The 27,822-nt window shown below is 41.4% G+C and overlaps 1 protein-coding gene across 5 annotated transcripts in view; it reads left to right on the top strand.

The window, feature by feature from the left end:
• Nucleotides 1–14,641: 14,641 nt before the first annotated feature.
• Nucleotides 14,642–27,822, top strand: part of FXR1 (FMR1 autosomal homolog 1) — a 64,912-nt gene continuing 51,731 nt past the window's right edge. For 4 of the 5 annotated variants that reach the window (XM_007972001.3, XM_007971999.3, XM_007971997.3 and 1 more), the window contains exon 1: nucleotides 14,643–14,767. In XM_007972001.3, coding sequence (XP_007970192.2) covers nucleotides 14,717–14,767 — 51 coding nt within the window. In that variant the 5' untranslated portion in view covers nucleotides 14,643–14,716. Of the gene's footprint in view, nucleotides 14,768–27,822 lie in introns of all 5 variants that reach the window. The other variant, XM_007971996.3, reaches the window with a different exon arrangement.

Here is a 27,822-nt window from a genome sequence, read left to right as displayed (position 1 = left end):
TAGAAGTAATTATTCTTGCAGCACTTTATGCAAATAATCAGGCCAAGTATAAGATTAAAATCTATTTTGCAAACCACTCAGTCCTATCATAATTTTTTTTTAAAAAAATGAGGACTGGAGAGAAAGAAACTATGTTCCCAAACTTATCATACATTTGTCACTAAATTCTAAACTCAGTAGCTTTTAAGTTTTCGCCTACATGTTAGACTAGCCCTGCTTGTTCCTGTGAACCAACCAGCAGTCTCCAGCTGCAACTCAGAAAAGACAAGAGGGATGGTAATGTAGAAATCCGGATCAATATTCTGGTTCTAGGCAATTATCCTACAAATCCTGCCAGTTGATGGGGATAAATAGGATGTCCATCACTTGGAGGTTTCCTTTTTGGGAAAGTAAAACCAAGGGAATTAACAAAAGCCAGGCACCACGCACCCAAATTCTAACAAACATAACTATAGCTACCAGTTATCTGGGTGTGTCACAAGACATCCTTTTCTCTCCTTTGTTGGAGGAGGACTCAATTCCACAGTTTCACCCTAGCATTCGCCTTATGATAAGGAGTCTATGCACCGCCCCCTCGTGACACATTTTTGTCCCATACTCAATTTCAAGCTTCAAGTCAAAGTCCTGGGAAAGAAAACTGGATCTAAGGGATCCAGAGGCAGATGACAACAGAGGTTAAAAGGCACAGTGCAGGTGAGCGTGGCTGATTCCTGTTGATTAAGCCAAGTCCAAGCTTCCTATTTCATGGATAAAGGCCGCGTTAGCATCCATGATGTAACTTAGGTCTAGGCAACTCAAAGGCTACTGACAACAGGGGAGACAGGGTATATGTGGGTAAAAGCAGATGATTCTCGCCCCCTAGAGCCCCCTGCTTCATGGGTGCAAGTCACTTTGACACCCATGGTGGCACCTGCCAAGGTTGCAGGGACTTGGAGATGCAAGGATGGAAGATGGAAATAGGATGCGCTTCCCTCTCTCCCTCATGTACCCTGGGTATCTGCTAGGAAGAGAAGGGAACCAGGGAAACCTGCTTCCCTCTTTCTAGATGGGTAGCCATTCATCTTCAGTCTATACCTCATTCGAATGCATACTGAACCTCTGGGACTCCTTTAAAAACTCCTTGTTTTCCTTTCTCCTCCTCTGTTCTCTCTTCACTAATAGGTAATTGTGTTTTCATACTATGCTCCCCTGAGATGCATCCTCCAACTTGAAAGAGTTAATTTGCCAAGCTTAAACTGGTTGTCTTAGGATTGGACTTAGGGGAAGGGAACCCAGAAGCCCAACATGCCAGCAAAAGGGTACATTTTTTTTTTTTCCAGTTGGGCTTTTGGCTTCCCTCTCCCTGTGCAAACTGGTAAAAGGCCTAGGGATTATTGGGCTGTCCTTACCCCTACTCTTGTTTCTTGCCTTCAGGCCATCAAACTCCAGTCATGCCATTGGAGCTTCTGACAATGGCGCCTTCTGCTGGGAACCCTTACATAGGCCTCTGAGGTAGCTCTGACTTCTGTTTGCCGGAAAACAGTGCCCCCTGTCAGCAGGAAGCAGTTAAGATTGATCTTCATCTTTATCCTTAATCTAAGGACAGTAACCGATGTACTTTTTTTTTTTTTTTTTTTTTTTTGGAGACAGTTTCGCTCTTGTTGCCCAGATTGGAGTGCAATGGCATGATCTCAGCTCATTGCAACCTCTGCCTTCCGGGTTCAAGTGATTCTCCTGCTTCAGCCACCTGAGCAGCTGGGATTACAGGCATGCATCACCACGCCCAGCTAATTTTGTATCTTTAGTAGAGACAGGCTTTCTCCATGTTGGTCAGGCTGGTCTTGAACTCCCAATCTCAGGTGATCTGCCCGCCTCAGCCTCCCAAAGTGCTGGGATTACAGATGTGAGCCACCGCTTCCGGCCAGATGTACTTCTTTAGAGGGGGAAGTGAGATAGCCAGGTGAGAGGGGGTCCTCAGAGAAACTCCAGTCAGTCTGCCCACTGAGGTGGAGCCTTGGGAAGTTCACTTTGCAGCAGGGAGGAGACTGGCCCCTCCTCTTCCTGTGTGGAAACTGGGATTCGAACAGCACGTGGGAAGTGCTCTAACAAGGACTCTGACCTAGCCAGAGTCCCTGTTTCCCCTTTTCCTTCCTCTTCATCCAATAAAACCCTGCTTTACTCACCCTTCAAACCATCTGCGAGCCTAAATTTTTGCAGCTGTGGGACAGACAAGGACCCCATCTTTAGCTGAACTAAGGAAAAATTCTACAACACCAGCATTTTGGGAGGCCAAAGCGGGTGGATCACCTGAGCTCAGGAGTTCAAAACTACCCTGGACAACATGGTGAAACCTAGTCTCCACTAAAAATACAAAAATCAGCGAGGCATGTGGCACAGGCCTGTAATCCTGGCTCTCAGGAGGCTAAGGCAGGAGAATCACTTGAACCTGGGAGGCGGAGGTTGCAGTGACTGCACTCTAGCCAGGTGACTTAGCCAGACTTTGTCTCAAAAACAAACAACAAACCCAGTTTATACCAGATTTAGCCAGTGGGAATGTCTCCAAACTGACTAGTGGGTTCTTTTAACATGGTCCATCAGTATTTGAACTATATGTACATTGTGGCACAGCAGCATGTACCAGGTTCATCTCATACTCTCCTTGCCCGGACATGGAATCAGCCATTTCTCCTGGAAGCCTTGGTTCCTATTATTGGGGAACTGCGTTTAGAAACTAAAGTCTGAATGATGGGTATACATCTGCTTCTTTAAAAATATAAAATGTTTTATAAAAGACATTTTTAATGAACTAAAAAGATAAGACTTTAGGATTTTTAATGAACTAAAAAGATATGACTTAAGAATTTTATTCATAGGCATAAAATATGAGCTAGGATGCCATGGACTTCAAAAAGTACTTTTTTTGATTTTGGTGGTCTTGAAAGCATTGAAAACTAGGAGTTATTTGATTGTAAACATAGACTTGACCTTAGACTTTTATGAATATCATAATTTATTACTGTAGTGAAGGCATTGTAAAAAATACACAAGACCAGGTGCAGTGGCTCATGCCTGTAATCCGAGCACTTTGGGAGGCGAAGGCAGGTGGATCACGGGCTCAGGAGTTCAAGACCAGCCTAACCAACATGGTGAAACCCCATCGCTACTAAAAATACAAAAAATTAGCTGGGCGTGGTGGCAGGCGCCTGTAATCCCAGCTACTCGGGAGACTGAGGCAGGAGAATCGCTTGAACCCAGGAGGTTACAGTAAGCCGAGACTGTGCCATTGCTTTCCAGCCTGGGCAACAGAGCGAGACTCCATCACAAAAAATAAAAAAACAAACAAAAAAAGAAAAACATACACAATCATTTTTAATCATCTTTACCCTTCTGTAACTGTTCATTTTATTTTCTCTTTCCATAATTGTGCATTTTATTATTTTTAATCTTCCATAACTGTTATCTTAAGTGCATGTATTTATTTTTAAGTTTTTTTTTCTTTAAATCAATGTTACTGTGCTCTTATTTAAAAGGAGGGGACCACCATTAGCTTCAAATAGCACTAGCCCAATATTTCTGAAACATTTAAATAAGCCTTTATTAGTGGAAAGTTCTCTGGTCTATTCACTAGTATTTCATTTCAATTTTTAAAATGTTGGTAACATCCACTGAATTGATTTCATGATCCAATAATGAATCGGGATTACACGTCTCTACTAAAAATACAAAAAAAGTAGCCAGGTGTGGTGGCATGTACCTGTAGTCCCAGCTACTTGGGAGGCTGAGGCGGGAGAATGGCATGAGCCTGGGAGATGGAGCTTGCAGTGAGCTGAGATTGTGCCACTGCACTCCAGCCTGGGCGACAGAACGAGACTCGTCTCAAAATGATAATAATAATAATAATACCACTAAGTAAGGCTGGGCACGTTGGCTCACACCTGTAATCCTAGCAATTTGGGAGGCCAAGGCGGGCAGATCATCTGAGGTCAGGAGTTTGAGACCAGCCTGGCTAACATGGTGAAACCCCATTTCTACTAAAAATACAAAAAATTAGCCAGGTGTGGTGGTGCATACCTGTAATCCCAGCTACTCAGGAAGCTGAGGCAGGAGAATCGCTTCAACCTGGTAGGCAGAGATTGCGGTGAGCCGAGATCGCGCCATTGCACTCCAGCTTGGGCAATGAGAGTGAAACTCTGTCTCAAAAACAAAACAAAACAAAACAAAACAAAAAAACACTAAGTATTTACAATGATTTCAAATAAATGAGTCTTTTACTTAAAATACTGAATCTAGTAGTAATAGACTTCTGGAGCTTAATAATAATAATTTAAGTGCTTATTACATGCCAGACACTGTGTAGTCAGCACCTTTACATCTATTTCTTTTTTTTTTTTTTTTTTGAGATGGAGTCTCGCTCTGTCACCCAGGCTGGAGTGCAGTGGCGCGATCTCGGCTCACTGCAAACTCCGCCTCCCGGGCTCATGCCATTCTCCTGCCTCAGCCTCCTGAGTAGCTGGGACTACAGGCACCTGCCACCATGCCTGGCTAATTTTTTTTTGTATTTTTAGTAGAGACGGGGTTTCACTGTTAGCCCGGATGGTCTTGATCTCCTGACCTTGTGATCTGCCTGCCTCAGCCTCCCAAAGTGCTGGGATTACAGGCGTGAGCCACCGTGCCCGGTCACATATATTTCTTTACTTGATCTTATCAGCCCATTGAGGTAAACATTCTACATTTTAAAAAGAGAGAACTAAAGCTCAGAGATGTTAAGTAACTCACTAAAGACCATATAAAGGATTCTAATTCTAAAGTTCGTGCCCTTAACTGCAACACCACAACATCTCAGCACTATTAGCAATTTAATTAAGGTGGAATGAGCATAAGAGTTACATTATAAGGGTTGCCTAAAAGGGATGGTAAAGGAAAGCAGCTTAGGAGTTGAAAAACGGCATGATAGCATAGGCCTGAAATATGATCCTAAAGTTGAGAACCATGTCTATTGACTTTGAGAACATTTTATTTTTCTTGGTCAACATGGGTGCTACCAGACCTCAGACCCTCAGTTCTGCATTAATGCATCTCAGTCCTGGATTGTCTACAGAACAGAAAGGGTACTCTTTCTTCTGAAGAAAATTGTATTTCTTCTTTTTAGTTTTGATCTTTGTCAAAAATTCTACCTATTTAAAGAATCAGGCTGCTTTGGGCACACTGCCTGTGGGGTAGGTCAGCTCCAAAAGGAGCAGTTAAAAAGAAAGGGGCCAGGTGCAGTGGCTCATGCCTGTAATCCCAGCACTTTGGGAGGCCGAGGTGGGCAGATCACCTGAAGTCAGGAATTCGAGACCAGCCTGACCAATGTGGTGAAACCCCATCTCTACTAAAAGTACAAAATTAGCCAGGTATGGTGGTGGGCGCCTGTAATCCCAGCTACCCAGGAGGCTGAGGCAGGAGAACTGCTTGAACTTGAGCTGAGATCACGCCACTGCACTCCAGCCTGGACCACAAGAGTGAGACTCCATCTCCAGAAAAAAAAAAAAAAAAGGCCTGGCGCAGTGGCTTAAGCCTGTAATGTCAGCACTTTGGGAGGCCAAGACGGGAAGATCACTTGAAGTCAGGAGTTCAAGACCAGCCTGGCCAACATGGTGAACCCTCATCTCTAGTAAAAATACAAAAATTAGCTGGACATGGTGGTGGGAACCTGTAATCCTAGCTACTTGGGAGGCTGAGGCAGGAGAATCACTTGAACCTAAGAGGCAGAGGTTGTAATGAGCTGAGATTATACCACTGCACTCCAGCCTGGGTGACACAGTGAGACTCTGTCAAGAAAGAAAGAAAAAAAGAAAGAGAGAAGAGAGAGAAAGGAAGGAAGGAGGAAAGGAAGGAATGGAGGTAGAATCAATTAGTTTTCAGAAAATTTTAGAAAACTTTAATGTCTCACTACTCTCCATAATTATTTTCCTTTTCCTAGAGACAACTGCGTTTAACTTTTTGGCTTATTATTTGGTGTCTTCCACATCTCTAAAAAATATATGGTCATTTATCTATTGCCTATATATTATGGGCATTGTGGAAAATAAGACCTCAGTTCTCTTCCCTTTATTTCCCACATTACACATGCACAAGTACCACTGCTCTTTCTTCAACTTACTCATGTTGGAATTCAGTTGGATCAATTTTATATGTATTTTCATAATATTTATATATTCAGAGCCATGAGATAGATGAGGACTACTTTTCTGAAATGACTTTATTTCTTCCCAATGTTGTTAATTATCTTTTTAAAACTTGCTTAATATTCTAACTACCTATTCATAACTCAATCCCAACAGTCCATTAACCATCTAAATATCCACTCAAGAAGTTCATTCACAGGAAGCATTCTATCAGATTAATCCTGAAAAAGTCTCTCTCAAAGATGTTTTTACTTCCTAAAAACTGGGCTGGACGCTGGGTGTGGTGGTTCCTGCCTATAATCTCGGCACTTTTTGGAAGGTCGCGGCAAGCAGGCGGATCACCTAAGGTCAAGAGCTGAGGCAGGAGAATCCCTTGAATTGAAAGGCCGAGGTTGAAGTGAGTGGAGATTGCTCCACTGGACTCCAGCCTAGGTTATTTTTAAAACAAAACAAAACAAAACAAAAAAAACAAAAGAACAAAAAAAATGGGCTGGTTACACTATTTTAAAAATTATTTATTTATTTATTTTAGTTTTTCAGATAGCCATTTCTGTGTTCAAGGGCTGGTTAAACTATTTTTTCCTTTTTTTTTTTCTTTTTTTTTTACTGTTGGACACCATTGACTAGATGGTTACACTCCTAATACAACTGTCATACTGACATTGTCTTCACCATCTTCACCAACATCTGGGGATTCACTCCACCTCTCCTCTGTGTTAGAATCCTTTTTTGACCCCTCAATTTTCTTTTTTTCCTTTGGAATAACCATAATCTTTAACTGCTTCCTCAGAAAAAAAGGTGAGTAAGTAAATTTTTTACATTTTTTAATGTCTGATTTTCTTTCTTTTGAGACAGGGTCTTGCTGTGTTGAGCAGACTGGAGTGCAGTAGCGTGATCTCAGCTCACTGCAACCTCCACCTCCTGGGTTCAAGTGATTCTTGTGCCTCAGCCTCCTGAGTAGCTGGAGTTACAGGCACGTGCCACCATGCCCAGCTAATTTTTTTTTTTTTTTTGAGACAGAGTCTCACTTTGTCGCCCAGGCTGGAGTGCAGTGGCACAGTCTCGGCTTACTGCAACCTCCACTTCCCAGGTTCAAGCGATTCTCCCGCTTCAGGCTCCCAAGTAGCTGGGATTACAGGCGTGTGCCACCATGTCCGGCTAATTTTTGTATCTTTAGTAGAGACAGGGTTTCACCATGTTGGCCAGGCTGTTCTCAAACTCCTGACCTCATGATCCACCCACCTCAGCCTCCCAAAGTGCTGGGATTACAGGCGTGAGCCACCACACCTGGCCTTTTTTTTCTTTTTTTTTTTTTTGAGACGGACTCTCGCTGTGTCACCAGGCTGGAGTGCAGTGGCATGATCTCGGCTCACCGCAACCTCCACCTCCTGGGTTCAACCGATTCTCCTGCCTCAGACTCCTGAGTAGCGGGGGCTACAGGCACACAACAACACACCCAGTAATTTTTGTATTTTTATTAAAGATGGGGTTTCACCATATTGGCCAGGATGGTCTCCATCTCTTGACCTTGTGATCTGCCTGCCTCAGCCTCCAGAAGTGCTGGGATTACAGGCATGAGCTGCCGCGTCCAGCCTTTGTTTTTTAATAGAGAAGGATTTTTGCCATGTTGGCCAGTCTGGTCTCGAATTCCTGAGCTCTAGTGATCTACCTGCCTTGGCCTCCCAAACTGCTGGGATTACAGGTGTGAGCCACGGTGCCCAGCCTTAAAGTATTTTCATTTTACTGTTACAGCTGATGATAGTTTAGCTGGCTATAAAATTCTAATTTTAAAATAATATTCCTTCAGAATTTTGGAAGGCATTGCTCAAGTATCTTATTTCCATTTTTGCTATTTAAAAGTTTAAAATGATTTCAATCCTCCATCTTTTGTATGGGACCATTCTTTCATTTCTAGAAGCTTGTAATATCTTATTTTCTTCTCAGGCATCCTTGAATTTCTTGATGTGCTTTGGTGTGGGTCTATTTATGTGTGGGGCACTAGATGGGGTCTTTCAATGTGTCACTACATGTCCTTCTTCTCTGGGAAATTTCCTGAATTATTTCATATACAATTTTTCCGCCTCCTTTTTCTCTATTCTCTCTTTTTAGAATGCCTACTATTTGGAAATTGTATCACCTAGACTGATATTCTTGCTTTCTTATCTTTTCAGTGTCTGTATCTTAATCTCTTTGCTCTATTTTCTAGAATATATTCTCAACTTTATCTTTCAACTCCTTTATTGAGTTTTTTTGCTTTTGCTGGCATACTGTTAATTTCCAGAAGCTCCTTTTAATTTTCTAAAATAAATAAATATATAATGTGTCCACAATAGTATATATATGTCATAGATTTTATATATATATAAATATATACATATGTATAATTCTATACACACCCACACACACACACACACACACACACACACACACACCCAACTATCACCACCACCACACCTAGCAAATTAAAAATTTTTTTTCTGTAGAGATCAGGGGGTCTCACTCTGTTGCCCAAGCTGGTCTCAAACTCCTGGCCTCAACTCAAGTGATCCTCCCAAAGTGCCGGGATTACAGAGGTAAGCCACCATGCCAAGCCTGAATTTTTTTTTTTTTTTTTCTTGAGACAGAATTTTGTTCTCATTGCCTAGGCTGGAGTGTAATGGCGTGATCTCGGCTCACGACCACCTCTGCCTCCTGGGTTCAAGTGATTCTCACGCCTCAGCCTCCTGAGTAGCTGGGATTACAGGCATGTGCCACCAAGCCTGGCTAATTTTTGTATTATTAGTAGAGACGGGGTTTCTCCATGTTGGTCAGGCTGGTCTCAAACTCCTGACCTCAAGTGATTTGCCTGCCTTGGCCTCCCAAAGTACTGGGATTACAGGTGTGAGCTGCTGCGCCTGGCCAATATTTTTAATATTTATAAAATCAGGCACAATTTGTTCTAGAAACTGTTGGTTGATAAGTTAAAAGTTATTTTATATTTCCTAATTTTTTGTTTCTTGAGGAAGGAGAACTACAGTTTCAATTTACAAAAGTTAAAATTGGTCGGGCATGGTGGCTCACGCCTGCAATCCCAGCACTTTGGGAGGCCGAGGCAGGCAGATCATGAGGTCAGGAGATCAAGACCATCCTGGCCAACATGGTTAAACCTTGTCTCTCCTAAAAGTACAAAAATTAGCTGGATGTGGTGGCTTGCGCCTGTAATACCAGCTACTCAGGAGGCGAGGCAGGAGAATGGCTTGAACCTGGAAGTCAGAGATTGCAGTGAGCCCAGATTGTGCCACTGCACTCCAGCCTGGCAACAGAGCAAGACTCCATCTCAAAAAATAATAATAAAATAAAAGTTAAAATTAATTTCAAGGCTGGGCAAAGTGGCTCAAGTGTAATCCCAGCACTTTGAGAGGCCGAGGTGGGCGGATCACCTGAGGTCAGGAGTTTGAGACCAGGCTGACCAACATGGAGAAATTCTGTCTCCACTAAAAATACAAAATTAGCCAGGCGTGGTGGTGCATGCCTGTAATCCCAGCTACTCGGGAGGCTAAGGCAGGAAAATCGATTAAACCTGGGAGACAGAGTTTGCGGTGAGCCGAGATTGCTCCACTGCACTCCAGCCTGGGCAACAAGAGTGAAACTCTGTCTTAAATTAAAAGAAAAAAAATTAATTTCAAGTGAAATACTTTAAGATTTAAAATGATAGCATGTTTCAGTATCACATTAAGACAACTCAAGCTAAAAATAGTGCCACAAAATTTATCAAAACCTTAATCTTAATGAGTGTTAGTAACTGGGTATACAAGGTTTCACTCTGCATTTACTTTCATTTTAAAAAAGTATTTTCCTTTTCGGAGTGCAGTGGCGCAATCTCGGCTCACTGCAGCCTCTGCTTCCCGGGTTCAAGCGATTCTCCTGCCTCAGCCTCCTGAGTAGCTGGGATTACAGGTGCCCATCACCACGTCTGGCTAATTTTTTTGTATTTTTAGTAGAGAAGGGGTTTCACCATGTTGGTCAGGCTGGTCTGGAACTCCTGACAGCAGGTGATCTGCCCCCCTAGGCCTCCCAAAATGCTAGGAATACATAATGTAACTCAGGAGGCAAAAGCTGTAGTGAGCCAAGATCAGGCCACTGCACTCCAGCCTGAGCAACAAAGTGAGACTCTGTTTCAAAAAAAAAAAAAAAGAAAAAAAAGAAAGAAATAGTACTGCTTTTCAATACAGAAAACTTGGAAAATATAGAAACTCACAAAGAAGGCAGGGCATGGTAGCTCATGCCTCTAATCCCAGGACTTTAGGAGGCCCAGGCAGGAGGATTGCTGGAGCCCAGGAGTCCAAGATCACCCTAGTTAACACAGGGAGACCTCAATCCCTATTTAAACACACACACACACACACACACACACACACACACACAGAGGGAGAGCGAGAGAGAAATAAACATTCATAATGCCACTACCCTAAGAGAACCACTGTTAGCATTTTGGTAAAGTCTTTGTAATACATTTTCATGCAATATACATATATGTATCCTGTACAAAATTGGTTGCACATATAAGCTACTTTTTACGGTTATAGACATCTTCTCTTATCAGTAGATAGTCTTCTATAATTTCGTTGCTAGTTGTTGTAGAATATTCCATGGTATATTATTTTAAAAATGAAAATATCTCTCTTTTTTTTTTTTTTGAGACAGTGTATTGCTCTGTTGCCCTGTCTGGAATGCAGTGGTGCAAACACAGCTCACTGTAGTCTCAACCTCCAGGCTCAAGCAATCCTCCTGCCTCAGCCTCCTGAGTAGCCTGGACTACAGGTGCACACCACCACACCCTGCTAAGTTTTGTCTTTTTTGTAGAGACGAGCTCTCATTATGCTGCCCAGCCTAGCTTTAAACTCCTGGCCTCAGGTGATCCCCTTGCCTCGGCCTCCCAAAGTGCTAGAATTAAAGGTGTGAGCCACTGTGCCCAGCCAAAAAGATCTTTTTTTTGATGATCAGGTAAGATGCTCATTGCGAAAAATTCAGATGGGGCAAAAAATATAGACATTATATAGTTTATGTAAATCATTAAGCCATCTTCTTTAAATATCCTTTATTAATATATGGAAATATTAACTTTCAGACTTTATATACGTATATACACACAGCATATATATTTTAATATGATTATGTATGGTGTTTTGTGACATTCTTCTTTAACGTGAACATCTTTTAATGATGATGAAAATAGATCTACATCAAAATTTTAAAGTTTGTGTAATGTCCCATTTTGAATATTACATGGAGGCTGCAAACAGTCACTGATGTGGCTTTGGAAATGGAAAGTAAGAGGGCTCAAATCATAGTTCTGACACTTAGAGCTTGTCTGATCTTACACATGTTACTGGTTGCTATAGAGCTCAGTTGCTTAACTGAAATCACGAAGTCTACCTAGAAGAAGTAGTGAAGTGTTGTCTGGTTTCCAAATTCAAATGTTTTCTCTACGCAAGGCCTGAAGAGGGACAATATTTATTCTTTAGAGTTCAGGCAGTATGAGATGCTTTGGCTTATGCCCAAGTGGAACTTTTGCATCCATACTCAAAATCACATTGAGAACAAACCAAAAATACACTAAAAACCAAAACAGAGAGAGAGAGAAGAGAGAAGAGAAAAGAGAAGAGAAAAGGAGGAGAGGGAAGGGAAGGGGAGGAGAGGGGAGGGGAGGAGAGAGGAGAGGAGAGGGGAGGAGAGGAGAGGGGAACCCATAAAGAAAAGCAAACTCAGACCCTCATACACTGCTGGTGGGAATGCAAATCATGCAGCCACTTTGGAAAAATCTGGCAGTTCCTCAAAAGGTTTAAACATGGAGTTATCACGAGTCAGCAATTCCATTTCTAGCTATATACCCAAGAGAAACAAAACATACATCTGTCTATACCAAAACATATACAGAAATTTTCATAGCAGCATTATTCCTAACAGCTAAAAAGTAGAAACAATGCAAATGTCTATCAATTGATTAATTAATAAATGAAATGATATGGTGTATCCATCAGTATACTTGACAAAAAAGAATGAGTCGTAATACATTCTACAACATGGATGAAACTATATTATACTAAATGAAAGAAGCCAATTACATAGGCCAGGTGCAGTGGCTTACGTTTGTAATCCTAGCACTCTGGGAGGCTGATGTGGAGGCAGTGGATAGCTTGAGCTTCGGAGTTGGAGACTAGCCTGGGCAACATGGTAAAACCACGTCTCTATAAAAAATACAAAGATTAGGTCATGTCTGTACTCCCACCTACTTGGGGGCTGAGGTGGGAGGATCGCTTCAGTCCAGGAGGTGGAGGTTGTAGTGAGCGGAGATCAAGCCACTGCACTCCAGCTTGGGCAACAGAGCAAGACTCTGTCTCAAAAAAAAAAAAAAAAAAAAAAAAAGCCAGTCATAAAACACCACATATTCTGCAATTTCATTTATATTAAATATCTAGACTAGGCAAATCTATACAGGTAGAAAACAGGTTAGTGATTTCCTAGGGCCTGGGGAGTTGGGGTTACATCTAGAGCGACTGCTAACAGGTGTGGGGTTATTTTTGCAGTGATGAAAATGTTCTAAAATTGACTGTGGTGATGGTTTCACAAATCTGTGAATATACTAAAAACTACTGAATTGTACACTATAAATGGGAGAATTATATCTAAAGAAAATGTTTTAAAAAAGTAAATAGGACATTATAATTCTGAAGGATCATAATGAGATACGATATAAAGTGTTAGCATAAGATGCCCTTAATAAATGGTGGCTATTACTCATTGATAGGCATTTAGTTTGTTTACATTTTTCTGATTGTGATCAACACTTTAAAAAGAACATCCCAGCCCAGTGTGGGATGGCCAAGAGTTCAGGGTTACCGTGAGCTATGATTGTGTCACTGCACTTCGGCCTCGGTGATAGAGATCTCGTCTTAAAAAAAAAGAAAAAAAAAAAAAGGCTGGCAGTGAATAAATAGGTTGGGCACGGCAGCTCATGCCTGTAATCCAGAGGCGGGTAGATCACGAGGTCAGGAGTTTGAGACCAGCCTGGCCAGCATGGTGAAATCCCGTTTCTACTAAAAACACACAAAAATTAGCTGGGCGTGGTGGTGTGTGCCTGTAATCCCAACTATTTAGGAGGTTGAGGCAGGAGAATCACTTGAACCCAGGAGGCAGAGGTTGCAATGAGCCGAAATCACACCACTGCACCCCAGCCTGGGCGATAGAGCGAGACTCTGTCTAAAAAAAACATAATAAATCAAATCAAATCAAATCAATAAATATTGTACTCCCAGCCACTTGGGAGGCCGACGTGGGAGAATCACCTGAGCCTGGGAAGTCCAGGCTGCAACGTTTATCACGCCACTGCATTGCATCTTGGTAACAGAGCGAGACCCTGTCTCTAAATAAATAAATAAATAAAGAGAATATCCTGTACATGACAACAGTGAGCACTTTCACAGCCCTCATTTTCCCCCAGAATCTTCAGAGATGCAGACGTGCTCATAAAATGTTATGTACATTTTTTTTTTTTTTTTTTTTTAAGAATCTGAAAAACTGGGTCAGTGGGCATTTCCTGGGAAGTACAGAATGTTAGCAAAGTATCCTTTCCTAACTTTTTTTGCGAAAATGGTAATAATGTAAGTATAACGAGGAGCACTTATAGTATTATTTCCAAAGCCCTTGCTTAGGGAAGAAGCTTCAGTATTAAGTTGTTAAAATCTATACCCGAAGTATTTGTTATGCTTACAAAACTGGAGATGGTTCTGCTTTGACCCTATTTGTGGAACTTTGCATACATTTAGCAGAGGAAAACGTGGTCTCCTGCTCTATTGTTTGTCTGACTACTTTTAATAAGGCGAATTCACCTAAACTCTATTCTAGGGTGGGAACACAGTTGACTTGCACTGAAAATACTCAGTTTGACTTTTAAATAGCTAAAGTGGTAACAGGTGGGGAGAGGGCTAGACCAAATTGTTTGAGTGGATGTGGAACTGTGGAATTTGAGTCAAGAGAAGGCCCAACTTTTTTTAAAGAAAGAGCGGGGCTAAATAACTTGGGGCACAATAGTATGTCTATTTTGTAGGTGTCCCTCTTCCCCAGGGCAACTGGAGCCCAAAAAGTGTATGATAAAGCCATTCCAGGGCAGCCAGCACTTCCAGAAGTTTAAGGTCAGGATGCCGGAGGGCTGGGGAATGCCGATGTGCCGGACAGGCTGTGCCTGGGCAGTGGCAGCTGGAGGTACTACTCGGCCGCCGCGGTGCGAACAGCGGGCACTGTGGGGCGGGGACCAAGGGGCGGGTCAACAAAGGTCGGGCGATTGTGTCGGGAAGCAAATCCGACGTAGACGGCGGCGGGCGGAGCTCAAGGCCTGTGATGCAGGGTGCGCAGCGATCCCACCTGGAGAGTCGGGGCGGCACGTTGAGACCCCAGGGGTGAGGGGCGGGGGATCCAAATCCCCGCCCTGTTTTCCCCTCCCCTTTCCCCGCCTCCTTCTCGCCCCTCCCCCCTCCTCCCCTCTGGTTGGAAAGTTTCTAGAATCTCTTCCCAGCGGCCTTTGCGGTTCCAACATGGCGGAGCTGACGGTGGAGGTTCGCGGCTCCAACGGGGCTTTCTACAAGGTACTGACGGTTTTGCCACTTTGTCTAGTATTCTGGGGGCTGGAGTGCATTTGAGGGAGGGTTGGTGGTCCCAGAAAGTGAGGTTTGGGTTGGAAAGGAGGCCAGGCCAAAGCTCGAGGCCGCTGGATTCCTTGCTTCTCCCCCCTCCACCCGCGGTTTAACGGTCTGGGGGGCCGGGGCTCCGTTATGTTTTGAAACAACACGTCGGACGCTTCTTGCATTTTCCTAGTTATGAACCTTCTTGGTTGCTAGTACGGTTCTTGGCGGGCCGGTGAGAAGCAGCTGAGTGGCTGCTGGGCGGCGGGAGCTCCCTCGGAGCAGGCCGGAGCTCTGGGAGGTGGGGGAGTCGTGAAAGGAGGCGGTGGGATTGTGTGGTCACACCCGCTCCCCCGCCCCTCGAACTGGGCCGGGCGGGAGCTCCTCAACCCGCTCCTCCGACCCCTCCCCACCCCCTGGGGCGGGTGTATCGCGGAATCTTTGGAATTCACCCTTGTGTTTGAGTTTTGGGCCAACAAATCTTTAGTGCCTGAGGAGAATGAGGGTACCGGATTGAGGGTTAGGATCGAAGACAGAAAAGCAGAAAACCTTGAATTGTGGCGGGTTGGAATATTTTTGCGGCCTGGGAAATTGGGCGGCGCCTTAGCCCCTCTATTACGGAAGAAAAGGAGAGTTGTGTGCTTTAAAGTAAGATTTAAAATGCGAAATGGATCAGAGAGATAGGTGGAGAGGTGACTAATTTCTTTATATCACTGCTCCTGTTTTTGGAGGGAGGTATTGTTTTGTTTTGTTTTTCCCCCACGAGGTTTTTTTGTTTGTTTGCTTGGGGAGGAAGGGCATGCATTACTATGGAATCGGGGCTGAAAACGTAAGAGGAATAGAGTAGAGGAATTTGGTGGGGCGTTCAGCGTTCACATATGTGAAAATGAAATCCTAGTAGTTTATTTTTTGCTGCTATAGCATTCTTTTCTCCTTATTTTCCCGAAATATGCCAGGCTGTTACAAGATCAATACAGAACCTCCCCAGCTGTTGTCTGTCAGTCAATCTCACTAAGCCAGCATCTCAAATGTTTGAGAGTCTTGGCTATTTTTATGAAGGGCCTTCTTCTAATACATGAGTATTGTGCGTATGCAAAATGAATTCTCACAGGTTTTCATTTCAGGGTACCTTTTATCCCTTGGGTTTTTATTTTATTTGGCCATGATTTTCTATTTTCAGGGTTTTGTTTTTCCTTTCTTAGTTTACTGATTAGCGCTGTGGATTTGGTTTAACTGTCACGTGGTACTAGCATAATGGGGAATCACAGCGTATAAAGCATCCCCCTAAGCTTTTTGCAAGTTTAAATCTCCTTAGGTGGTAAACTTAAAGTAGGAACAGTGTCTGTTGGAAATGAGACGTTATGTTAATGCGTGAGTAGTTACATTAACGTTCTTGGTTTAAGACTTGATGTCAGACCAATGACCTAGGTGAAATTTGAGTACATATTTAATTGACTTTTGTTGTTATTGAAACCTGGTGGTTGCTTTCCCTGGACGACTGAAGATACAGTTCTCTGGGTAAGACGGCGCAAAGACAAGACGTATCCATGTTTTTCCTGTCAAGTTTAGATAAGTCGTTTTGCATCACCCCCCACCCCTTTCCCTAAAAGTTTTAGATTCTCACTATTTGGCTATATAGTTCTGGTGTAAGGGAGGTATGCATGTTTTCTTGCACATTGGAAAAAATAAAGTGATTATTTTGCTTTAATTCATGGTTTTGCATCATGCATGTGGTAGACAACTATCTTTAGCAAAGTATATTTGTCAATAGCGTGCTATACAAGACTTTTTTCCTTTTTTTAATGAGGTGAAGATAATTTGTTTTAGTAAAGATTGTTTGCAGTCTTTGGTTTCTCACGGTATTTTTTTTTTCCAGTCAATTCACAATGAATCAAATGTCCCCATTTTGGAACTCTGAAGTATTTATTATTGATCTCTATACATACTCTACAGTCTACTGCTTGTTTCTACTTAGACTTTGACTCCATTACTCATTTTGCCTCACAAAGTGAGTTGGTACTTTGGCAAAGGTTGGAAAGGACACTAGCCACATGTGTGTGCACTGAAACCATGTACGCTTGAACATTTGGAATTTTATGTCCAGCCATAATCCACTTGCACATGCACTTTGTGGAAACTCTGGTCTTCAGAACTCTGGAAGAAAGAGAATGGAGAAGTGGAAAAGAGTCCTGGATTTGAAGTAAACAGATGAGAATTCTAGGTCTGTACTTCACCTTACCATAATCTAACAATGGACCCCTGAACAAATCTCTCTAACATGAGGGGCTTGAAGTAGTTCGGTGATCCCCAGTATTTTTTTTATCCTATTAAACTGCTGACTTGAAAAACATTGGTTTATTGCACAGAAATTTATTGCTTTTTAATCATTAGAATGTAAAAGTTGAGGTTAATTTGCATACAGTAAAATGAACCTTTTTTGGTGTACGGTTGTGAATCTTGATAAATGCTGACAGTTATCAAGATTAACTGTCACCTTAACTGTGGTGGTGTCAGCATTTATCAAGATTCATAGCCCCCAAATTTCCATCATGCCCTTTTCAGTCAACCATTCCTCAACCCCAGCTTCTAGAGTGTTTTCTGTCCCCATAGTTTTTCTTATTCAGAACACTACGTATGTAGAATTATACAATATATTGTGTAGTGTTTTGAGTCCGGCTTCCATTTAGCATAGAAGCAATTTAATTTTAATTAGTTTTTTTCCAATTTAGAAGATAATGCATGGTCACTGAGGGAATTTTGGAACTCAGCAAAAACTAGAAGTTGCCTTGAGATGAGAGCTGTTAACATTTTGTGTATTTGTTTTTTTGTGGTGTTTTTCAATGTACAGGTGATTTGAATTTTCCTCTTTTCCCCTTCTCTTAACCCCATATAGGCAGAAGACACACTTTTGGCTATAAGCATGAATTGCCATTGATGAGTTTCAAAGTCAGTTATACCTTGAGGCAGTGCTCCGTAGACTTTGATTAAAGTTTTCTAATAGAACTGAAACTTCATTTCACAAATTAATTGGAACCAATGTAACGCTGAAGATCTGAATATTTTACCTAAAATTAGGGTAGCCTTTAAAAAATAGTATGTACACAAATGATGGCATGCTAAATGCATTGTTCTGCATTTAACAGTGGCTCTATAGTTAAAGAGATTAAAAACTTGATTTGTGCATGTTCGCAGCCCTATAAATCTGTGGGGATGAGAGGGAATGGGAAGATGTTAATTAAGCATTTGATGGTGGGCTATGCTGTTATATAAAATAACATTATAGCTTTTGTACTTCTCATACCTAGAGTAGCATCTTAGGTTTTATACTACTGGGCATTTAAGGTGTCTTGAAAAATAAAGTTTTATTGAGGTAGAATGTATATTCTATAAAACTAACCTTTTTTAAGTGTACAATTGAATGACAGTGTATTTACAGAGTTGTGTAACCACCACCACAGTCTTCCTTCAGAACATTCCATTACCCCAAAGAAACCTCCGACTCATCTGCATCATTAAAGTGCTTCTTAACTGTTGTATAAATATATATTAATCTTTGTAATAGCATTGCAATTTGTATGGCCTTGGGCTGAGTATAATTTTATTTTTATTTTTTGAGACAGAATCTTGCTCTTTTGCCCAGGTGGGAGTGGAGTGGTACGATCTGGGCTCACTGCAACCTCCACCTCCCAGGTTCAAGTGATTCTCCTGCCTCAGCCTCCCGAGTAGCTGGGACTACCGGCATGCGCTACCACGGATGGCTAATTTTTGTAATTTTAGTAGAGACGGGGTTTTTCTGTGTTGGCCAGGCTGGCCTCAAACTCCCGACCTCAAGTGATCTGCCCTCCTTGGCCTCCCAAAGTGCTGGGGTTACAGGTGTGAGCCACCGCGCTCGACCCTGAGTATAATTTTAAATAGAAGTTGAAAGTAAGTCACTCAGTTTCTGGCTCATAGGAAAATTTCCATGGTGTTCCAAGGGAACCTGTAATCTCTTAAGATTTCAATCACTTTCTACAGAAGGTAGAGTTCTTTTTTTTTCTTTTTTCTTGAGACAGAGTCTTGCTCTGTCACCAGGTTGGAGTGCAGTGGCGCAATCTAGGCTTGCTGCAACCTCTGACTCACTGGTTCAAGTGATTCTCCTGCCTCAGCCTCCTAAGTAGCTGGTATTACAGGCATGCGCCACCACACCCAGCTAATTTTTTGTATTTTTAGTAGAGACGGGGTTTCACCATGTTGGCCAGGATGGTCTCGATCTCCTGACCTCGTGATCTGTCCACCTCGGCCTCCCAAGGTGCTGGGAATACAGGCGTGAGCCACCGCGCCTGGCCAGAGTAAATTACTTTTAGAGCTCTGTCTGCTTTAACTATGTAACTGACTACAAAACAAATTTCAAAGTACTATAATATTTCTGTAATTCCCTATTGAGCTTGATTTAATATTAAGTGAAATTCGAGTGTAATCTAAATTATACAGTAGGTATATTAATAATAGTGGTGACCAATAGAATTATAGTAAAGAAGTTGTGTTCAGAGAGTATACTGACTTTTCAAGGTTAGTACAGAATCTTGTTAGTTGGTTTCATTGTGGAGATTTGTAATTGAAAAAACTATAATTGTCTTAATATTTGGGCACCCTGTTAATTTAAAAATACATAGTTCCAGATACTTCAAAATGGTTGTTTTGCATATTTAAGAAGATAATTTTCATTAAAATGCTAAGGAATGAAGATTTAACTGAAAATCAAAATAAATGATCACAACTTTTATTTTCATTCACAGATAGTTGCAAAACGTGCAGAGGAAGGAAGGCTAGGATTTTCTACTCTATCTTGCTGATGGTGGTCACAGTTACTAAAAAGTCTACTTAGGCCAGTGACTCACGCCTGTAATCCCAGCACTTTGTGGGACCGAGGCGGGCGGATCATGAGGTCAGGAGTTGGAGACCAGCCTAACTAACATAGAGGAACCCCGTTTCCGCTAAAAAATACAAAAATTAGCCGTGTGTGGTGGCACACACCTGTAGTCCTAGCTACTTGGGAGACTGAGGCGGGAGAATCGCTTCAACCTGGGAGGCAGAGGTTGCCACGCCATTGTACTCCAGCCTGGGTGACAAGAGTGAGACTCTGTCTCCAAAAAAAAAAAAAACAAAAAAAAGTCAATTTAAATGCATATTTTTCTTGTAAAGTTTTGTATTTTGTATTGAAAGAGCAACATATAATTACGAAAAATATGAAAGCAGAAAAGCACATCTTATCTATCTCGAGATATATTGTCAAGGTCCTGGCTTTAAATACTTCCAGAAATTTTCCATATTTTTACTTTTATGTACCTGTGTATTTTCTATGTCAGGTATTTGTGTGCCTTCTGTAAGATAATAGTTTGAGAGCCTGTTCTTTACTAGATTATGTATTAAGCTTCTATATGTATTTCCTGGTTTTCTTCTCCCAAGGACTCTATGAGGTTGGTTTTATTTTTAATTTTTATTTTTTAGTAGAGATGGGGTCTCGCTGTTTTGATCAGGCTGGTCTCAAACTCCTGGTCTCAAGCAGTACTCCCGTCTGGGCCTCCCAGAGTGCTGGGATTACAGGCATGAACCACCAAGTCTGGCCAGCATTAGGGAATTTTCAAAGTAAGTTTTAGGATAGTGAGCTTACATTTTCATTAGGAGGAAAAGGGCAGACACTTTGCTGGATTATAACTCTTAAGTTCTCTATCACAGTGTTAAGGTTGTCAAATTAACTTTTTTGTAGTGGGAAGAGCAATATGCATTCACTCCATGATTGACCCCTAATTCTTGTAATAGCTTTTAACTGGCAGGATCATCCAGGTAGACACCTTGGTTTTCTCATACGCAGTGTGAAGCAGTTGTATTTACTTTAACCTATTTATAAGTTGTGAAATCTTTGCTAGTTTCTGTTAATGGCAGTTCTGTCTACCTTTAGCAACTGTAACTAATTTTCATTGAGTACCAGGACTACTTACCAGACTTCCTAGGTACCTTACCCGAATTTCCCATTTAATCTTGTCAACCACAGTGAAGTAGATAACGCCAACATTTGAGAATACTGAGGCTAAGTGAATCCAGGTCTGTAAAATTAGATGCTGATTCAAGATTCAGACTATGAAGTTTGACTCCATAGAACCAATTTCTTTAACCGTTATGATACAATATTTTTTAAAGTACAAATATATTTCACCACATTATTACTAATTTTGAATTGTTACTAATTGAGGAGAATTGTGAGGAATAAATTGGGAGGTTCCCAGAGAAATGATTTGAGCTATGCCTTTGCTTCAGACAAATCTGCTCTTTCTAATATGGTAGCCACCGGCCACGGAGCTGAAATGTACTAGTCTGAATTGAGATATGCTTTAAATGTAAAGTACAAATTGGGTTTCAAAGCCTTAGTATTAAGAATGTGAAACACCTCAGGAGTTGTTTTTTTGAGCCAGAGTCTCGCTCTGTTGCCCAGGCTGGAGTGTAGTGGCACTATCTCAGGTCATTGCAACTTCCGCCTCCCAGGTTCAAGTGATTCTCATGCCTCAGCCTCCTGAGTAGCTGCGATTACAGCTGTGTGTCACCACGCCCAGGCAATTTTTGTATTTTTAGTAGAGATGGGCTTTCACCGTGTTGGCCAGGCTGGTTTCGAACTCCTGACCTCAAATGATCCACCGGCCTCAGCCTCCCAAAGTGCTGGGATTACAGGCGTGAGCCACTGTGCCGGGCCAATAATTTTTTATATTGATTACATGTTGGGTAATATTTTAGGTATATTAGGTTAAATAATATTGAAATTAATATTACCTATTTCTTTTCATGCATTTTGTTTTATTTTGAGATGGAGTTTTGCTCTGTTGCCCAGACTGGAGTGCAGTGGCGCGATCTCAGCTCTCTGCAGCCTCTGCCTCCCAGGTTCAAGCAATTCTTCCGCCTCAGCCTCTTTGAATAGCTGGGACTAAAGGTGCCCGCCACCACACCCGGCTGATTTTTGAATTTTTAGTAGAGATGGGGTTTCACCATATTGGCCAGGCTGGTCCCAAACTCCTGACCTTGTGATCCTCCTGCCTCAGCCTTCCAAAGTGCTGGGATTACAGGCATGAACCACTACCTCCTTCCTTTAATCAAGATAGTTTATGCTATCAGTGCATTTAACTTGCCTGCTATTCTCTATCTTCACTGTTTTTCTCGCTCTCTATTTTGGGAGGATGAACAGAGGTCTCCATTAGTAAAACAGCTGATTAAGTTTATTATTGTTGGAGATTTCTTCAGGATCAGGAGCCTCAGAGGCTCCTGAATTCCTTTCTTAATCTACATAATTAATCAGATGACTGTTTTTGGTTCCCTTTTCATATAACCTTTTTTTTTTTTTTTTTTTTTTACAGTTTTTCAGGTTATTTTCAAATCTTAAATTTTGTTGATACATGTACTTAGTAAGCCCTCGATATATATTTGTTGAAAGATGTGTAATCTTAGTAACTGCTAACTTCATCATTTCTCATTTTGGTTCAAACTGAACTTAAATGATTTTTTTAAAGAAGTTATGTTTTGATCTTGGTCAAGTTCAGATACTGTCACAAAACTTTATGTATACATAGAGGGAACAGTATAGAACTTAAACTCTGCAACAAAAAAGTCAGGATTTTTTTTTTTTTGAGTCTAGCTCTGTCGCTCAGGTTGGAGTGCAGTGGCGCTCTGCCTCTTAGGTTTAAGCGATTCTCGTGCCTCAGTAATTATCGTAGCTGAGATTACAGCCATGTACCACCAAGCCTGGCTAATTTTGTGTTTTTAGTAGAGACGGGGATTTGCCATGTTGATTAGGCTGACTTTGAGCTCCTGATCTCAGGTGATCTGCCTGCCTCAGCCTCCCAAAGTGCTAGGATTACAGGTGTGAGCCACCATACCCGGCCCAGAATAGTTTTGGGTGGCCATTTGGAACCATTAACTCATTCCATTTCAAAGACAACTGTTAGATATTACATACAAATGGGTGAACCTAACAAGCCGAGAACATTACTGGTAGGTAAGCAGTAGTAGTAGACACTTATGTATTCTTAAAGAAATCTTCACATCCTCAGTTGTCCTTTTTTTTTTTCCCCCAAATTCAGAACAGTTACGTGCTCAGTACTAATGAATGCTGAATGCTTGCCTTGAATAACTTTTTTTTTTCTTATTAGAGCTTACTTCATAATTGGCTGGGTGTGGTGGCTCTTGCCTGTAATCCTAGCACTTTGGGAGGCTGAGGCGGGTGGATCACTTGAGGTCAGGAGTTCGAGACCAGCCTGGCCAACATGGTGAAACCATCTCCACTAAAAACACAAAAATTAGTGGGGCATGGTGGCTGGTGCCTGTAATCTCAGCTACTCTGGAGGCTGAGGCAGGAGAATCCCTTGAACCCAGGGTGGGGTTGTGTGTGGAGGTTGCAGCAAGCTGAGATCGCGCCACTGCACTCCAGCCTGGGCAACAGAGTGAAACTCCATCTCAAAAAGAGAAAAAACAAAAACAAAAACAAACTTGCTCCATAGTGATGCAATAATTAATGTATAACGTAATTGGTAAATTTGCAGACTTTTTAAATTTGAGGAACAAGTATCTAGTGATTTAAAATAATTTTATTTTGTAGATTCAGTTGCATAGATCTTTTTAAAAAATATATTATTTGAAGTTAAGACTTTTTTGATTATAGTAGCAGCCTTGACTGGTACTTGTTGGAATCAAATTACAACTTAGATCTTTTAGGTGTTGTGAGCATCTTACAAGTTTATTACACAAAATGTAGATTTGAAATCCCTAGAGAAGGAAAAATTAGAAAGAAGTGGGGAGTGGTGATACACATATGTGCTGTATTGAAAATGTGTTGGCTGACAATAAGGTATATTCTAACTCTTAAAAGTATACGTTTGCATATACATGTGTATAATTTTATACACACATAAGTATGATATAAAAATTTAGTCTATTGTGTTTTTATTTTATTTTTTCCCTTGGTTGCTCTTCACCACCTGGGTCTTTCACCTCTGCCTCCATATTAGGTAACTCTTATTTGTAGCAAGTATACATGGTTCCATATATTTCACCATGCTCATAGAATTGTGTATAGGTACGCATTCAATTACAAATGTAGGGTTTTTCAGTATTACTGTATTAAAATGTAGGGTTTTTCCAGTATTACTGTATAAAACTAGGATCATCCACATCTCAACTATTTTCATGCGGAGTATGATTTATTTTTTAAGGTTATATAATCATAAGAATATCTTAAATTCAGCCATTCCCCAGTTAATAGACACATACTTTGTTTTCAGTTTTTTGTCACTCCACATAACTATTTCCATTGGATAGATATCAAAGAATGGGATAGCTTGGTGAAAGGGAACCTTTAAAAAAAACAAAAAACTAATAAATGTTAAGAGGTTACTTTCCAAAAAGGCTTCTGATGCTTCCTGTTTTCTCCATCAATAATAAATGGCAACTCTTTTCTTTGATCTCTGCCAGAAATTGGTTTAATGATCTTTAATTTTTGCCAGTCTGTTGGATGCAAAGGGATATCTCATTGGAACTGGATCCCAGTTGTGAATTTTAATGTTTGTTTGCCATTTGAACTTGTTCTTTTAAGACTTGCCTTTGTTTGCTGTTTGATTTTGTTTTTCTAAGAATTGTCTGTCTTCCCCATTTTTCCATTGGGATGTCTTTTGTCAGTTTTGGAAATCTTTTTGTATTACGGATATTAAGACTGATCTAATGTAAGAGTATCCCCTCTCTCACCTATTTATTTAGATTATTAATTTTGAGATAGGATCTCAAAATAAATAATACTGTGTCACCCAGGTTGTAATGCAGTGATGGGATCATGGCTCGTTGCAGTCTTGACGTCCCAGGTTCAAGCAAGCCTTCTACCTCAGCCTCCGGAGTATCTGAGACTACAGACATGTGCCACTATGCCCAGCTAATTTTTTAAAAAAGTTTTCTGTAGAGATGGGGTCTTGTTATGTTGCCCAGGCTGGCCTCCAACTCCTGGACTCAAGTGATCTTCCTGCCTTGGCCTCCCAAAGTTCTGGGATTACAGGCGTGAGCCACACTGTTCCTGCCTCCCCATCCTTTTGACTTCTTTTCTTGTATTGCTGGTCATAGTGAAATTGTAGTTTTTAACATAATTTTTTTTTTTCATTAAGGACTGGGTTTCCAGTCCTGGTCAAGACAGTCTGTACCCAGATTATACGTATAATTTCTTAGGTTATTTTGGAGTTTTATTTTTACATTTAAATAGTACATTAATATTTTTGCATGTTTATATGAATAGGCAGTTATGCTAGTGCCATGTATTAATCATCTCTGAAAATTGTTTTTCTTGCTTGTGTGGGAGTTAGGTACTTGCTCTCCTTAGCCGAATCTCCCTCACTTCTAGGATTGGGATGAGAGGATGCTGCTCAGTATCCTGGAGTGCTGGATCCCATTCCAGATTGATAGACCCTCCTAAGAATTACTCCAAAGAGTCTGGAGTGTTCTGGGAATACCATACAGAGATCTCGAGAAGGGAACATTGGGATTTGATTTTTGGCAAATCAGGCCAGTTAGGGATCTTATTTTCCTTACATTACTATCTTGGATCCTCTCTTTTTATACCTAGGACACTGTAAGTAGTGGGATCTGAGACCTTACAGGGAAACCACTGTATTGTAGTGCCTTCATTTAGTGAGGCCTTTTTTTTTTTTTTTTTTTTACCTTGCCCTGATAAGGAGCCCTTTATATAATCTGTTAACTGTGTAGACAGTCCAGAACTTGATTAAGAATCCTTTAAATTACTTGTCATAAAAGCTCCAGGAAGATTTACCATGGTAGTTGTGGGGAGGGAGTAGCTTTAAGTACTCCTAGCACATCTTCGAGTGTCAGGGAGTACCCCATTTTAAGAATCTTCACCTCTTTTGTTTTGCAAATAGAGAAATTGTTGTTGTTTTAGGATACCCGGTCTGTCGATCTGTCTCACTATGTTGCCCATGCTGGCCTCGAACTACTAGGCTCAAGTGATCTTCCTGCCTCAGTCTCCTGAGTGGGTTGGGATTACAGACCCTTGGGCATCCTTGAGAACTTTAAAGTTGCCTAGATAATGATGATCACCCAGATCTGGGAGACAAGAAGTCAGACTTTTGCAGCTTGAGTTTCTTTTTTTCCAGACAGAGTCTTGGTCTGTCCCCCAGGCTGGAGTACAGTGGCGGGGTCTTGGCTCACTGAAACCTCTGCCTCTCGGGTTCAAGCAATTCTCCTGCCTCAGGCTCCCAGGTAGCTGGGACTACAGGTGTGTACCACCATGCTCAGCTAATTTTTGTATTTTTAGTAGAGATAGGGTTTTGCCATGTTGGCCTCGAACTCCTGACCTCAGGTGATCTGCCTCCCTCGACCTCCCAAAGTGCTGGGATTACAGGTGTGAGCTGTCATGCCCAACCTTCAGCCTGAGTTTCTTATCTGAACTATAAAGCACAGAAACACAGTTTCTCAGTTCTACCGATGATGGCACATAGGTAGTAGTACCATTCTAGATGTATGTGAGAGAAGTTAATTCATTACACACAGTGGATGCCTTACTGCATTGGGCTGTATTCTCGTAGAATCCTGGTTAAAAAAGATTGTTTGCTATGTTCAGTTTTCTCTTTCATTTTTTAAATCTTGTTAAATGGATCATGCAGTGTAGGGTGCAGAACAGGACTGGACGTGTTGATTTTAGGGGTCAGTAAACTATGGGTGGAGATGTCTGAATAGTTGGAAGTTGGGTTTCGAATCAACAGAATAGATTGTTTTTCCATATGTGTGGGAAATCAATGGAAGATCAACTAATTTTTGTACTTTTAGTAGAGATGGGCTTTCACCATGTTGGCGAGGTTGGTCTCAAACTCCTGACCTCAGGTGATCTACCTGCCTCGGCCTCCCAAAGTGCTGGGATTACAGGCATGAGCCACCTGCCTGGCCTCAATGCAATTTCATTATACATAAAACAGCATCAGTTGTCAGAGGCACTGTACCATGAAAAAAGAAATGTGCCAATTCTTCTGAACAATGGTTATCTTTATTTTTTAATATTCTTACGTAGTTATTGAAAGATATCCTTCAAACAGTCCCATACATAAAATGGGAAGTTAAAGCAAAAGAAATTCATTAAAACATATTTGTATTCAGGTATCTGCGTTTCTTCTCAAAATATCTTCCTCAGTGCCATGGAGAGTATTGATGTCAGCGAACTTTAAAAGTGCTCTCCTCGCTGGGCATGGTGGCTCACACCTGTAATCCCAGCACTTTGGGGGCTGAGGTGGGTGGATCACGAGGTCAGGAGTTCGAGACCAGCCTGGCTAATGTGGTGAAACCCTGTCTCTACTAAAAATATAAAAATTAGCTGGGCATGGTGGCACGTGCCTCTAGTCCCACCTACTCGGGAGGCTGAGGCAGAAGAATCGCTTGAACTGGGAGGTGGAGGTTGCAGTGAACCGAGATCAGGCCACTGCACTCCAGCCTGGGTGACAGAGCGAGACTCCATCTCAAAAAAAAAAAAGTGCTCTTCTCTGTTGTCTCCAGGATTTTCTTCCAATAATTTTTACTCATTTTGTGAGCTTTGATCCTGGTGCTTTCTAGATTTTATCAGAAGGTGTCAACAGACATTCTGATAAGAAACCATGATCACTCCTACAGTGGTTCTTTGTTGGTTTGCTGACTGAAATGCTAAGGGGTTACCATCAGGTGCCACAGAAAATCGCAGGCAAACCAAGTTTGAGTACTAAAGAGTGATATTTATATCCTGACTGACATGTGTCATTTGACAGGTGTCTATCAGCTATTCCAAGATGCCATCCATTGTAAGAAGCATCCTGATTTCAGAGATGTTAAATCAGTCAAATTGATGGGCTGGAAAGGTAGACTGGGGCCAGAGTATGAATCAATAAATAAACTGATAATTGATCAAGGGATAACAAGTGATAATAAAATCAATTGTGGCAGTTCTTGGGGAAAAAAAAAAAAAAAACCCCGAGGTGCTGAATTTT

The sequence above is a fragment of the Chlorocebus sabaeus genome, chromosome 15, assembly GCF_047675955.1.
Source record: "Chlorocebus sabaeus isolate Y175 chromosome 15, mChlSab1.0.hap1, whole genome shotgun sequence".
NCBI lineage: Eukaryota > Metazoa > Chordata > Mammalia > Primates > Cercopithecidae > Chlorocebus > Chlorocebus sabaeus.
This window is presented reverse-complemented; position numbering and strand designations above follow the sequence as displayed.